General features: G+C 43.6%; 1 protein-coding gene and 1 pseudogene across 3 annotated transcripts in view; one reads left to right on the plus strand and one right to left on the minus strand.

The window, feature by feature from the left end:
* Positions 1–7,704, plus strand: LOC129038231 (mitochondrial import inner membrane translocase subunit TIM14-like; annotated as a pseudogene).
* MDN1 (midasin AAA ATPase 1) overlaps positions 1–12,826 on the minus strand; it is a 186,391-nt gene that overhangs the window by 154,109 nt on the left and 19,456 nt on the right. For all 3 annotated transcript variants that reach the window (XM_054491122.2, XM_054491121.2, XM_063666411.1), the window contains exon 2: positions 7,721–7,947. In XM_054491122.2, coding sequence (XP_054347097.2) covers positions 7,721–7,758 — 38 coding nt within the window. In that variant the 5' untranslated portion in view covers positions 7,759–7,947. The remainder of the gene's footprint in view (positions 1–7,720; positions 7,948–12,826) is intronic.

A 12,826-nucleotide genomic window follows, 5' to 3' on the forward strand; every position in this document is an offset into this window, starting at 1 on the left:
ATGAAGGTACCACTGCATTCCAGCCTGGATGACAGAGCAAGACCTTGTCTCAAAATAAGTAAATGAACTGCAAACCCTTCGCTAGATTAAGAAAAAAAAGATTCAAATAAACTAAAATCAGAAACAAAAGATGGGGCTGGGTGTGGTGGCTCACACCTGTAATCCCAGCACTTTCGGAGGCTGAGGCGGGCGGATCACCTAAGGTCAGGAGTTCTAGACAGCTGGACCAATATGGTGAAACCCAATCTCTACTAAAAATACAAAATTAGCCGGGTGTGGTGGTGGCGCATGCCTGTAATCCCAGCTATTTGGGACGTTGAGGCAGGAGAATCGCTTGAACCCGGGAAGTGGAGGTTGCAGTGAGCCGAGATCGCAACACTGCTCTCAGGCCTGGGCGACACAGTGAGATTCCGTCTCAAAACAAACAAACAAAAAAGGTGGGGGGGACGTTATATTATATAACCAATGCCATGGAAATAAAAAATATTATTAAAACTTTGAACATGGCCAGGCACAGTGGCTCACACCTGAAATCCCAGCACTTTGGGAGGCTGAGGTGGGCAGATCACTTTAGGTAAGAAGTTCAAGACCAGCCTGGCCAACATGGTGAAACTCCATCTCTACTAAAAACACAAAATTAGCCAGGTGTGGTGGTGCATGCCTGTAATCCCAGCTACTCAGGAGGCTGAGGCAGGAGAATCACTTGAGCCCGAGACACGGAGGTTACAGTGAGCCAAGATCGCACCACTGAACTCCAGCCCAGGCGACAAGAGCAAAACTCTGTCTCAAAAAAAAATTTTGATTATAAAGAAATGGAAAATACATACAGACCAATAAGTAACTAAGGAGATTTAGTCAGTAATCAAAAACCTCCCACCAAAGAAAAGCCCAGACTGCACTAGAGAAAAGCTAGATGATTACACTAGGGAATTCTACCAAACACTGAAAGAAGAATTAACACTAATCCTAATGAACCTTAATGTAATCGGGTGGAATTTGGGTAAGTTCATCAATTGTAACAAATGCACTACTCTGATGGGAGATGCTGATAATGGGGAGGCTATGCATGTGTGGGTACAGTGTGTATATGGGAAATCTCTGTACCTTCCTCTCAATTTTGCTGTGAGCCTAAAATGGCTCTAAATTAAGTATTAAAAAATAATTAGCATGCATTAGATGTTTGTTTTTAATTTTATAAAAATATCTGGGCTGGGCGCAGTGGCTCACACCTGTAATCCCAGCACTTTGGGAGGGTGAGGCAGGCGGATCACCTGAGGTCGGGAGTTCGAGACCAGCCTGACCAACATGGAGAAACCCCGTCTCGACTAAAAATACAAAATTAGCCAGGCATGGTTACTCAAGCCTGTAATCCCAGCTACTCAGGAGGCTGAGGCAGAAGAATCACTTAAACCTGGGAGGCGAAGGTTGCAGTGAGCCAAGATAGCACCACTGCACTCCAGCATGGGCAACAAAAGTGAAACTCCATCTCAACAACAACAAAAAAATTTCTGGTCGGGTGAGGTGGCTCACGCCTGTAATCCCAGCACTTTGGGAGGCCAAGGGAGGCGGATCACAAGGTCAAGAGATCGAGACCATCCTGGCCAACATGGTGAAACCCTGTCTCTACTAAAAATACAAAAAATTAGCTGGGCGTGGTGGCGCACGCCTGTAGTACCAGCTACCCAGAAGGCTGAGGCAGGAGAATCGCTTGAACCTGGGAAGGAGGCAGAGGTTGCAGTGAGCCAAGATCACGCCACTGCACTCCAGCCTGGTGACAGAGCAAGACTCCATCTCAAAAAAAAAATTCTATCTTAAAAAATTGTGTACAAATGTTCAAAAATGGACTGTAGCGGGTTTTGTTCTTGTGGTCAGTGGCTGTGTTGCTCTCTGATAAAGGTATGTGGTTGTTGGCTGCAACCACTGGGCTGGGATGATTCACGTTCCTGGTAGAGGCAGGGGAGCCCAGCTGAAGCTGTGGCCAGTACAGTAGTAGCAGTTGGACTGATTTGCTGCCATAGGATTCGTAGGCCATTATGTTTTGCAAGCCATGAAGCATATGAAGCTTCAAGTAAAACAAGTTTTTCAAAGTCTACCAAAATCTGCCTTCAGTGGTGGCTATTACAGAGGTGGATTTGAATTAAAAATGACAAAACAGAAGGCAGCATCAATACCAGGTCTAAGGCCTACTGCCAATAAAGGGAAAGTATGAGATGCTTATTAATGAATAATGCTCTTGACAATCCAAGTAAAAGAGGATCTCCTTACACAGCAACCAAAAGAGAAGCTAAAGATTTATTAGAAAGTCGGCCAGGCACGGTGGCTCACGCCTGTAATCCCAGAACTTTGGGAGGCCAAGGCGAGTGGATCACGAGGTCAGGAGATCGAGACCATCCTGGCTAACACAGTGAAACCCCATCTCTACTAAAAATACAAAAAAAAATTAGCCAGGCTTGGTGGCGGGCACCTGTAGTCCCAGCTACTCAGGAGGCTGAGGCAGGAGAACGGCGTGAACCCGGGAGGCGGAGCTTGCAGTGAGCCAAGATGGTGCCACTGCACTCCAGCCTGGGTGACAGAGCGAGACTCTGTCTCAAAAAAAGAAAAAGAAAGTCAAGTTAAAAAGTGAAGTAGGCCGGGCGCAGTGGCTCACGCCTGTAATCCCAACACTTTAAGAGGCCGAGACAGGTGGATCACCTGAGGTTGGGAGTTCGAGACCAGCCTGACCAACATGGAGAAACCCCGTCTCTACTAAAAAGACAAAATTAGCCGTGAGTGGTGGTGATCCCAGCTACGTGGGAGGCTGAGGCAGGAGAATCACTTGAACCTGGGAGGCGGAGGTTGCAGTGAGCCAAGATTGCACCACTGCATTCCGGCCCGGGCAACAAGAGTGAAACTCCGTCTCAAAAAAAAAAAAAAAAAAAAAGTGAAACAAATGTACAATGAATTTTAAGTTCATATTAGTTTATGTATGAGTAGCAAGTTTTTATAAGAAAATGCCTAAAAGTTAAAATTTTTGAAAATAATTTAGCGCAAGCTAAAAATAAACAAAAAATAAATACAATTGACTGTAGTGATGACTGCATATATTGATGAAAATACTAAAAACCACTGAATTGTACACTTTTATATAAACTATCCCAATAAAGCCATATTTAAAATGTGTGCACATTAATATACTTGTGTGTATACTCTGATGTGTGCAAGAGTGAGAAAAGACATTTGGGAGAAAACATACCAAAATATTAATACCAGCTATCTTTGGAGGGTATGATTTCAGGGTGGAGAGGACTTTTAGCTTCCTACCATTCTCTATTGTTGAATGTTATTTGAATATATCACTTCTGGAACTAAAAGAAGAAAAAGGAAAATAGGTATTATACTATTAGGACATTATTTTCCTCACAGGGATACAGTAAGAATAAAGTAGTTCTTGTAGAGGAAGAAAAGTCTAAAACCAAATACAAGATGTTACCTTTAAGGCATTTCTAGATACAGTTTTTAACTAAAATGTGTAAGAGCAACTATTTTGGTCCCTCATTCTGCTGTATGGCCGAATGACTGGCCACATACACACGGTACCTTACACATGCTCCACCACAACAATCCATCTGCTATTCTTCACAAAGGCTGTGACTGGGCCCACCCACTATTGCTCTTACCAATCAAAAGACACACAGCACTGATGTGGGGCACGTGCCCAGCACAAACTAGCAGGAGATGCAAAACTGTAACCAAGAAATTAAGCTAAAATGCAATCCAAATAAACTGCACACTTAGAAATAGTAAAGTTGGGCCGGGCGCAGTGACTCACGCCTGCAATCCCAACACTGGGAGGCCAAGGCGGGTGGATCACCTAAGGTCAGGAGTTCAAGACCAGCCTGGCCAACATGGTGAAATCCCCACCTCTACTAAAAATACAAAATTAGCCAGGTGTGGTGGCACATGCCTGTGATCCCAGCTACTTCGGAGGCTGAGGCAGGAGAATCACTTGAACCTGGGAGGCAGAAGTTGCAGTGAGCCAAGACCACGCCATTGCATTCCAGCCTGGACAACAAGAACGAAATTCCATCTCAAAAAAAAAAAAGAAAAGAAATAGTAAAGGTGATCAATTTTATGCATTTTCCTACCACAACGGGAAATAGTGTATACACATTTTTAAGAATGAAACTTAAATTTTGTTAAAAACTTGAGCTTATTTGTGATACATGTTTAGTTTTCAATCTGGTTCCAGGACAGAGCTCCAGGAATTGTAATTTCTGATGCAGTAAGAGCTATTCTTTTGTTATTCAACCCCCTTTCAATCACACCTGAGTTTATGTTAATGAGGTGACAATGGGAAAGTCCCTAAGGAGTAGAGGGCACTGGTTGGTTGCCAGGAGAACCAACCAAGTGATAATAAAGTTAAAACTTTCAGCCCAACTGCCAGAGAGGAGAGAGGGGATGAAGGTTAAGATGATCTCCAATGGTCAAAGGTATAATCAATCATGTCTTCCTAATGAAATATCCATTTAAAAAGAAAAAAAAAGGAAAAACAGGCCGGGCGTGGTGGCTCACACCTGCAATCCCAGGACTTTGGGAGGCCTAGGCGGGCAGATCACCTGAGGTCGGGACCAGCCTGACCAACATGGAGAAACCCCGTCTCTACTAAAAATACAAAATTAGCCAGGCATGGTGGCACATGCCTGTAATCCCAGCTACTCAGGAGGCTGAGGCAGGAGAATCACGTGAACCTGGGAGGTGGAGGTTGCCGTGAGCCAAGATTGCGCCATTGCACTCCAGCCTGAGCAAAAAGAGCAAAACTCCGTCTCAAAAAAAAACAAACAACAACAACAAAAATAAATGGGGTTCTGAGAGCTTTCAGGGTGGTAAACAAATGGAGGTGCTGAGAGGGTGCTGCAGCCGGTGGGGAGCATAGATGCTTACTGTCCCCCTCCCCCATACCTTGTCCTAGGCATCTCTTCTAACTGGCTCTTCCTGAGTTGTATCCTTTTCTAATGCACTTGTAATCTAGTAAAGAAACTGTTTTCCTGAGTTCTGTGAGCTATTTTAGCAAATAATCAAACCTGAAGAGGTGGGTCAAGGAAGTCTCTGATTTACAAGCCTTTTGGTCAGAGGCATATATGATAACCTAGACTTGAGATTGGTGTCTAGAGAGGGGGTGTGCAGGGGAGGAATGGTGAGATACTCTTGTGGGACTGAATCTTTAACCTATGGGGTCTGTACTAATTCCAGATACACAGTCTCAGAGTTGAACTGAATTGTAGGGTACCAAACTGATGTCAGAGAATTGATAGATATAGGTAAAGTCACACATCTGGTGTTAGAAGTGATGTGTTCTGCAAATGTAGAGGAAAAGGAACTGTTTTTTTCTTCTTTACTAGTCCAGGATACTTCTGTGTATTGCAGACATGATTCACAGCAGGCGCTGGTCAAGTCAGTACAGGTAAAACTTAGAAATAAGGTTACACTCTGATATAACATTAAAGGAAATAATCTCTGGGTGTGGTGGCTCATGCCGGTAATCCCAGCACTTTGGGAGGCCAAGGCGGGCAGATCACCCAAGGTCAGGAATTCAAGACCAGCCTGGCCAACATGGTGAAACCCCATCTACACTAAAAATACAAAAACCAGGCCAGGCTCACGCCTGTAATCCCAGCACTTTGGGAGGCCGAGGTGGGCAGATCACTTGAGGCCAGGAGTTCAAGACTGGCCTGGACAACATGGTGAAAACCCCAAAAAATACAAAAGTTAGGCCAGATGCAGTGGCTTACACCTATAATCCCAGCAATTTGGGAGGCCGAGGTAGGTGGATCACGAGGTCAGGAGTTCAAGATCAGCCTGGCCAACATAGTGAAATCCCATCTCTACTAAAAATACAAAAATTAGCCATGTGTGGTGGCACGCACCTATAGTCCCAGCTACTTGGGGGGCTGAGGTGGGAGAATCACTTAACCCGGGAGGCAAAGGTTGCAGTGAGCCAAGAGCACGCCACTGCACTCCAGCCTAGGTGACAGAGTGAGACTCCGTCTCAAAAAAACAAAACAAAACATAACACAAAAATTAGTGGAGTGTGATGGTGGGAGAATCACTTGAACCAGGAGGTGGAGGTTGCAATGAGCCAAGATTGTGCCACTGCACTCCAGACTGGGCGACAGAGTGAGACCCTGTCTCAGAAAAAAAAAAAAAAAAAAAGAATTAGCCAGGTGTAGTGATGTGCATCTGTAGTCCCAGCTACTCAGAAGGCTGAGGCACGAGAATCACTTGAACCCAGGAGGAAAGAGGTTGCAGTAAGGTGAGATGGTGCCACTGCACTCCAGCCTGGGCAACAGAGTGAGACTGCTTCAAAAAGAAAAAAAAAAAGAAAATAATCAACACATAATATGTCATTCTAACCTTCTGAAACTGTCTCCAAAGCTATAGCTGAGGGGATTTGGGAGCACAAGTTTAATCAAGGTGAAGAGAAAGCAAGGAACAAACTGGATAATTTTTTACGAGACAGAACTTTGATACCTAACTGACATATCAGACATATCAGAACAGAGAAAGCCAGGAATGTTCTCAGAGTCCCGATCTTTACTTGGCTGTATATTTTCTAGTTCCATTAAACCAGGTCCATTTTTTTCTCATCCCCTTTTAGAAAAGCTCATACCAACAGTGTTTTCCCTCAAGTCTTTATTTCCTATTTCCTCATTAAAGGACCAGACTGGATATCATACTTCCAAGAAAGCCAAAGTGTATTTATTGCATTGATGAAGACTAATAAATAAAACACTGGATATAAGAAATGTTCTGTTGGCCGGGCACAGTGGCTCACGCCTGTAATCCCAACACTTCGGGAGGTCGAGGCAGGCAGATCACAAGGTCAAGAGATTGAGACCATCCTGGCCAACATGGTGAAACCCCGTCTCTACTAAAAATACAAAAATTAGCTGGGCATGGTGGTGCGCGCCTGTAGTCCCAGCTACTCAGGAGGCTGAGGCAGGAGAATCAGTTGAACCCAGGAGGGAGGCAGAGGTTGCAGTGAGCAGAGGTCATGCCACTGCACTCTAGCCTGGTGATAGAGTGGGACTCCGTCTCAAAAAAAAAAGAAAAAAAAGAAGAAAGAAATGTCCTATTAGTACACAGAATATTAATCATTTTTACAGTGAAAGTTTTAAAAATCTTTTCCATTTAAAAACCCCTGACACTCAGTTTTGCTATCTCTTTTGATTATTCCTCACAAACCATATTTTACTATCTCTTTAAAAGTCACATTAAAATCCAGCTCTAACACAGCTCTTAGTATACTAATTCAGATAGATTTACAGAATTTGGAAGGGATACTATAGCTCTTCTAATCCACTCCTTCAGCTGCTCTAATAAGCAAGGAATCTTTCCCATTAGAGGTGGATGCTGTAAGAGCCTCAGTTAAACCTCATTTACTCTGCTGTATATGCATGTCTTGCCACATGATACAATCCTTGACAGCACTGGGGACATATCCTGGCCATCTTTCCAGGTCTGTTCTGATGGCCGAGATTTAAAAGAAACCTAGTAAATGCTCACTGAACTGAGCTGGATAAATGGATTCTGCTGTGACTCTTTTTATAAAACAATACTATTTATCTCTCTCCTTTCTGTATTTCTGTTTTACCTTCTCAGCTCAGACTCCCTTACAACCCAGGAGACAGCAGCAGGTTCTATCACCTCAAGGAGAAATGTGAATAATAAAATTGCTACTCACGGGAGGACATCAGGATGGTTACCAATGAGTTTGCTCATCGACACACAGAGCCGTTCATGCAGATCATGGTTGATTTGGCCTCCAGCTTTAATGGCTTCAGCATTCCTTTCCAGCAAATCCAAAAGGAGAGGGCGAAGCTGGTGACCAACCAGCACGGTACAGTCCTTATCCAAAAGCAACTGTGCTAAGGTACTCAGGACACACTGGCGATCTTGAGGTGTCCACACCTGAGAAAGGCAAAACAAAACATCTTTCACTTTTTTTTTTTTTTTTGAGACAGAGTCTCGCTCTGTCACCCAGGCTCGAGTGCAGTGGCGCAATCTCAGCTCACTGCAAGCTCCGCCTCCCGGGTTCATGCCATTCTCCCGCCTCAGCCTCCCAAGTAGCTGGGACTACAGGCGCCCACCACCACACCCGGCTAATTTTTTATATTTTTAGTAGAGAGTCGGTTTCACCATGTTAGCCAGGATGGTCTTGATCTCCTGACCTCGTGATCCGCCCGCCTCAGCCTCCCAAAGCGCTGAGATTACAGGCGTGAGCCACCGCGCCTGGCCTTTTTTTTTTTTTTGGAGACAGAGTCCTGCTCCATCTCCCAGGCTGGAGTGCAGTGGCGCGATTTTGGCTCACTGCAACCTCCACCTCCCAGGTTCAAGCGATTCTCATGCCTCAGCCTCCCATGAGTAGCTGGGATTACAGGCACCCACCACCACACCAGGTTAATTTTTGTTTTGTTTTAGTAGAGACAGGGTCTCACCATGTTGGCCAGGCTGGTCTCGAACTCCTGACCACAGGTGATCCAACAGCCTCAGCCTCACAAAGTGCTGGGATTACAGGTGTGAGCCACCATGCCTGGCCCAAAATATCTATGTAAATAATATTCATTTGCACTGTTGTAGAAAAGCAGAGACGAGTCCTGGGTTAGAACTAAAATGTCCAATTTCCAGACTTCATAAGTGAGATTCTATTATAAAATATCGTGGAAATTTTTTGCAATGGAGGATCAGAGTTAATTTAATATAAAGGCTGTTACAAATAAGTTTCAGTACACTGGAGTTTGAGGTACAGGGACTAATACCTGGATTCCATTTAAAAGCTACACGACTTATCTGAAAAATAATCTATGTGCTGGGGTTTCAACAATCTCCAGGGAATCCAAAACCCCAAAACTCCCCCAGCTCCTTTAACTCTCGAAGAAAAAAATGAATTCTGCAGTTAGTAGACAAAACTTCCAACTCTTGAGGAAAGGACAGAGGTAAAAAATTAATTCCTGGGAGTGAATGAGGATATCCCTATCAAGCTGATCAAGGCATCAGCCTCTAATAAATAAACAAAAAACAGATCCAAAGTAGACAGCAACACTTTGATATGGAAGATGAAATAGAATACAAAATTCTAGGCCGGGCGCAGTGGCTCACGCCTGTAATCCCAGCACTTTGGGAGGCCGAGGCGGGCGGATCACGAGGTCAGGGATCGAGACCATCCTGGCTAACACAGTGAAACCCTGTCTCTACTAAAAATACAAAAAAAAATTAGCTGGGCAAGGTGGCGGGCACCTGTAGTCCCAGCTACTCGGGAGGCTGAGGCAGGAGAATGGCGTGAACCCCGGGGGGCGGAGCCTGTAGTGAGCCGAGATTGTGCCACTGCACTCCAGCCTGGGCGACAGCGAGACTCCATCTCAAAAAAAAAAAAAAAAATTCTAGTGCCTGGGTTCAGAATGTAGGTAAGCATACAAAGGAAAACTGAAAACTGTATAAAAGGCATTATATTGCTAGTGTGTATACAGGTCTGCACAATCCTTTCTGCCCAGCAATGTAACATCAGGTTTAAAATGGGGACATGCCCTTTGACCTTGCAAGTCCCATGCTATCAGTTTACCCTAAGAAGTTTCACCCCAGGCCAGGTGTGGTGGCTCATGCTTGTAATCCCAGCACTTTGGAAGGCCGAAGCAGACAGATCCCTTAAGCCGACGAGTTCAAGACCAGCCTGGACAACATGGTGAAACCCCATTGCTACAAAAAATAGAAAAATTAGCCAGACTTGGTGGCATGCGCCTGTAGTCTCAGCTCCTCGGGTGGCTGAAGTGTGAGGATAGCTTGAGCCTGGGAGGTCGAGGTTGCAGTGAGCTGAGATCATGCCACTGCACTCCAGCCTGAGTGACAAACAGTTAAAGCCTTGTCTCCCAACAAAAAAAAAAAAAAAAGGATGAGGAGGAGGCTCACCCTAGTCACCTATATAAGTGCACCTTGAACACAGCCTAAATGTCATAAGCAAAATTTAACGAGTTTTCCCAAAATTATCACCCAGAAAGTCACCTTACACCTGAGCTCTTACAAAGTCTTCCAATTACAGAGCATTCTCTCATGAAAACATTTGATTCTGATCAAAGCACTGATTAGGGAAAAATGTTACCTTGAAACAATTTCTATCAGTCTTAGTTCTGTCCTTTATAGGAGGTTAACTGAAGGATTCCATAAAAATGGAGGCAAAGAAATTTAATAGATTTGGTCATGATACACAGGAGCAAAACCTCACATTTTCAACTGCTGCATGTCCGCATAAACAAGCCCTCTAAAGATACCTTTTTTTTTTCTTTTGAGACAAGGTCTTGGTCTGTCGCCCAGACTGAAGTACAGTGGTAAAATCACAGCTCACTGCAGGCACACCCTCCCAAGCTCAAGCAATCCTCCCAACTGAGCCCCCTAAGTAGCTGGGATTACAGGTGTGTGCCACCACACCCAGCTGATTATTTTATTTTTGTGGACATGGGGGTCTCACTATGTTGCCCAGGCTGATCTCAAACTCCTGAGCTCAAGCAATCCTCCTGCCTTGGCCTCCCAAAGTGCTGGGATTACAGGTGTGAGCCACTGTGCCTGGCCCCATTTTTTAAATAATAAAGTAAGTTACGTTGCAGATGAAAGAAACATATCCAAAGAAAACTGGTCAGGCATGGTGGTACTTTGGGAGGCCAAGGTGAGATGATCACTTGAGGCCAGAAGTTCGAGACCAACCTGGGCAATGTGGTAAGATGCCATCTCTTCAAAAAAATAAAAATAAATTAAAAATTAGCTGGTGTGGCCAGGAGTGGTGGTTCACGCCTGTAAACCCAGCACTTTGGGAAGCAGAGGGTGGTGGATCACTTGAGGTCAGGAGTTTGAGACCAGCCTGACCAACATGGTGAAACTTTGTCTCTACTAGAAATACAAAAAATTTGCTGGGTGTGGTGGTGTGTGTCTGTAATCCCAGCTACTTGGGAGGCTGGGGCAGGAAAACGGCTTGAACCCAGGAGGCGGAGGTTGCAATGAACTGAGAATGCACCACTGCACTCCAGCCCGGGCAACAGACAGAGTGAGACTCCATCTCAATAAAAAAAATTTTTTTTTAAAGTTTAATTAAAAAAAAAATTTTTTTTAATTTTTTTTTAATTAGCTGGTGACGGTGTGCATCTATAGTCCCAGCTACTCTGGAGAGTGAGGAGAGGATCACCTCAGCCTAGGAGTTCGCGGCTGCAGTAAGCCATGATCGTGCCCACTGCACTCCAGCCTGGGTAACAGAATGAGACTCTCTTAAAAATAAAATACATAAAATATAAATTTCATTCCCCAATAATTTTAAATATAAAAATATAACTCATTTTTATACATTGACCTGGTATCCTGTGATCTTATGAAATTCTTTATTTTGAAGATTCCTTAAGACTTTTTATATACAAAATTCTGTCTTAAGCAAACATTGTTTTGTTTTTTATTTTTTTGGAGACAGGGTTTCCCTCTGTCACCCAGGCTGGAGTTCTTTGATATCAGCTCACTGCAGCCTCGACTTCCCAGACTCAAGTGATCCTCCTGCCTCATCCTCCCAAGTAGCTGGGACTACAGGCACACACCACCACGCCTGGCTAATTTCTGTATTTTTACTACAGTCAGGGTTTCACCACATTGCCCAAGCTGATCTCGAACTCCTGGGCTCAAGAGATCCACCTACCTCAGCCCCCAAAGTGCAGGGATTACAGGCATGCGCCACCAGGCAAGGGGGTTTATGGTTTTTCTCAGCATTTGAAAGATGTTTCATTGTGTTGTTTCTGTTAAGAAATCAGCAGTCATTTTTATCTTTGCTCCTCTACAAGTAAAGTGTCTTTTTTTTCTGGCAATTTTTAAGATGTTATTTATTACTTGTTTCTAGCAACTTGATGATGATGTGGCTTGGTGTGGTTTTGTGTTTATCAGATTTAAGATTATGAGTTTTTGGGATCTGTGAATTATTTTTCACCAACTTTAGAAATTTTGAGATTATCTTTTTATATTTCTACTGTTTCTCTTCTCTCCCTCCTCCTGTAACTCCAATTACACATACAGTAAACTAGTTGATAATGCCTCACAGATCACTGAAGCATTTTTATTCGGGCTTTTTCCCACCCTGTCTGTTTAAGCCTAGATAATTTCTATTGCCGTATCCTGTAATTCAATGTTCTTTTCTTGTGAACTGTCTAATCTTCGATGAGGCCTATCCAGTAAAATATTCATTGCTAAGATTGTATTTTTTGGTTTCACTTGTTTTTTTTTCATAGCTTAAATTTCTCTCATTATGTTTATGTTTCCCTTCAAGTCCCTGCACATATAATTACTATTTTTTTATGTTTTTGAGAGTGACAGGGTCTCACTTTGTTGCCCAGGCTCAGACTGATCACAAACTCCTGGCCTCAAGTGGTTCCACTTGGCCCAGCCTATAATCACTTTTTTCTTTTTTTTTTCCCCCCGAACATTCATATCATCATTATATAATCACTTTTTAAAGTCCTTGTTTATTAATTTAAATATCTTTATTATTTTGGGGTCTGTTACAGTGACTGACTTTTCTCCTGGTAATGAGCCACCATTTTCCTTTTCCTATATCTAGTACTTTTTTAATCGGATGCTGAACGTTGTAGATGTGTCTAGATTTTGCTCTCTTCCTTTGTTCTAGCAGGCAATTAATCAGCTTGTAGGTCAGCTTGATCCTTTCAAGACTTGTTTTTAAGTTTTGTTAGTATTGGTCTAGAAAGGCCTTTGAGGGCTGATTTAGCCCTAGAGTGTGGCCCTTCTGGGTTCCACACTAATTATGCCAGTATTCAAC

Source organism: Pongo pygmaeus, chromosome 5, assembly GCF_028885625.2.
Source record: "Pongo pygmaeus isolate AG05252 chromosome 5, NHGRI_mPonPyg2-v2.0_pri, whole genome shotgun sequence".
NCBI lineage: Eukaryota > Metazoa > Chordata > Mammalia > Primates > Hominidae > Pongo > Pongo pygmaeus.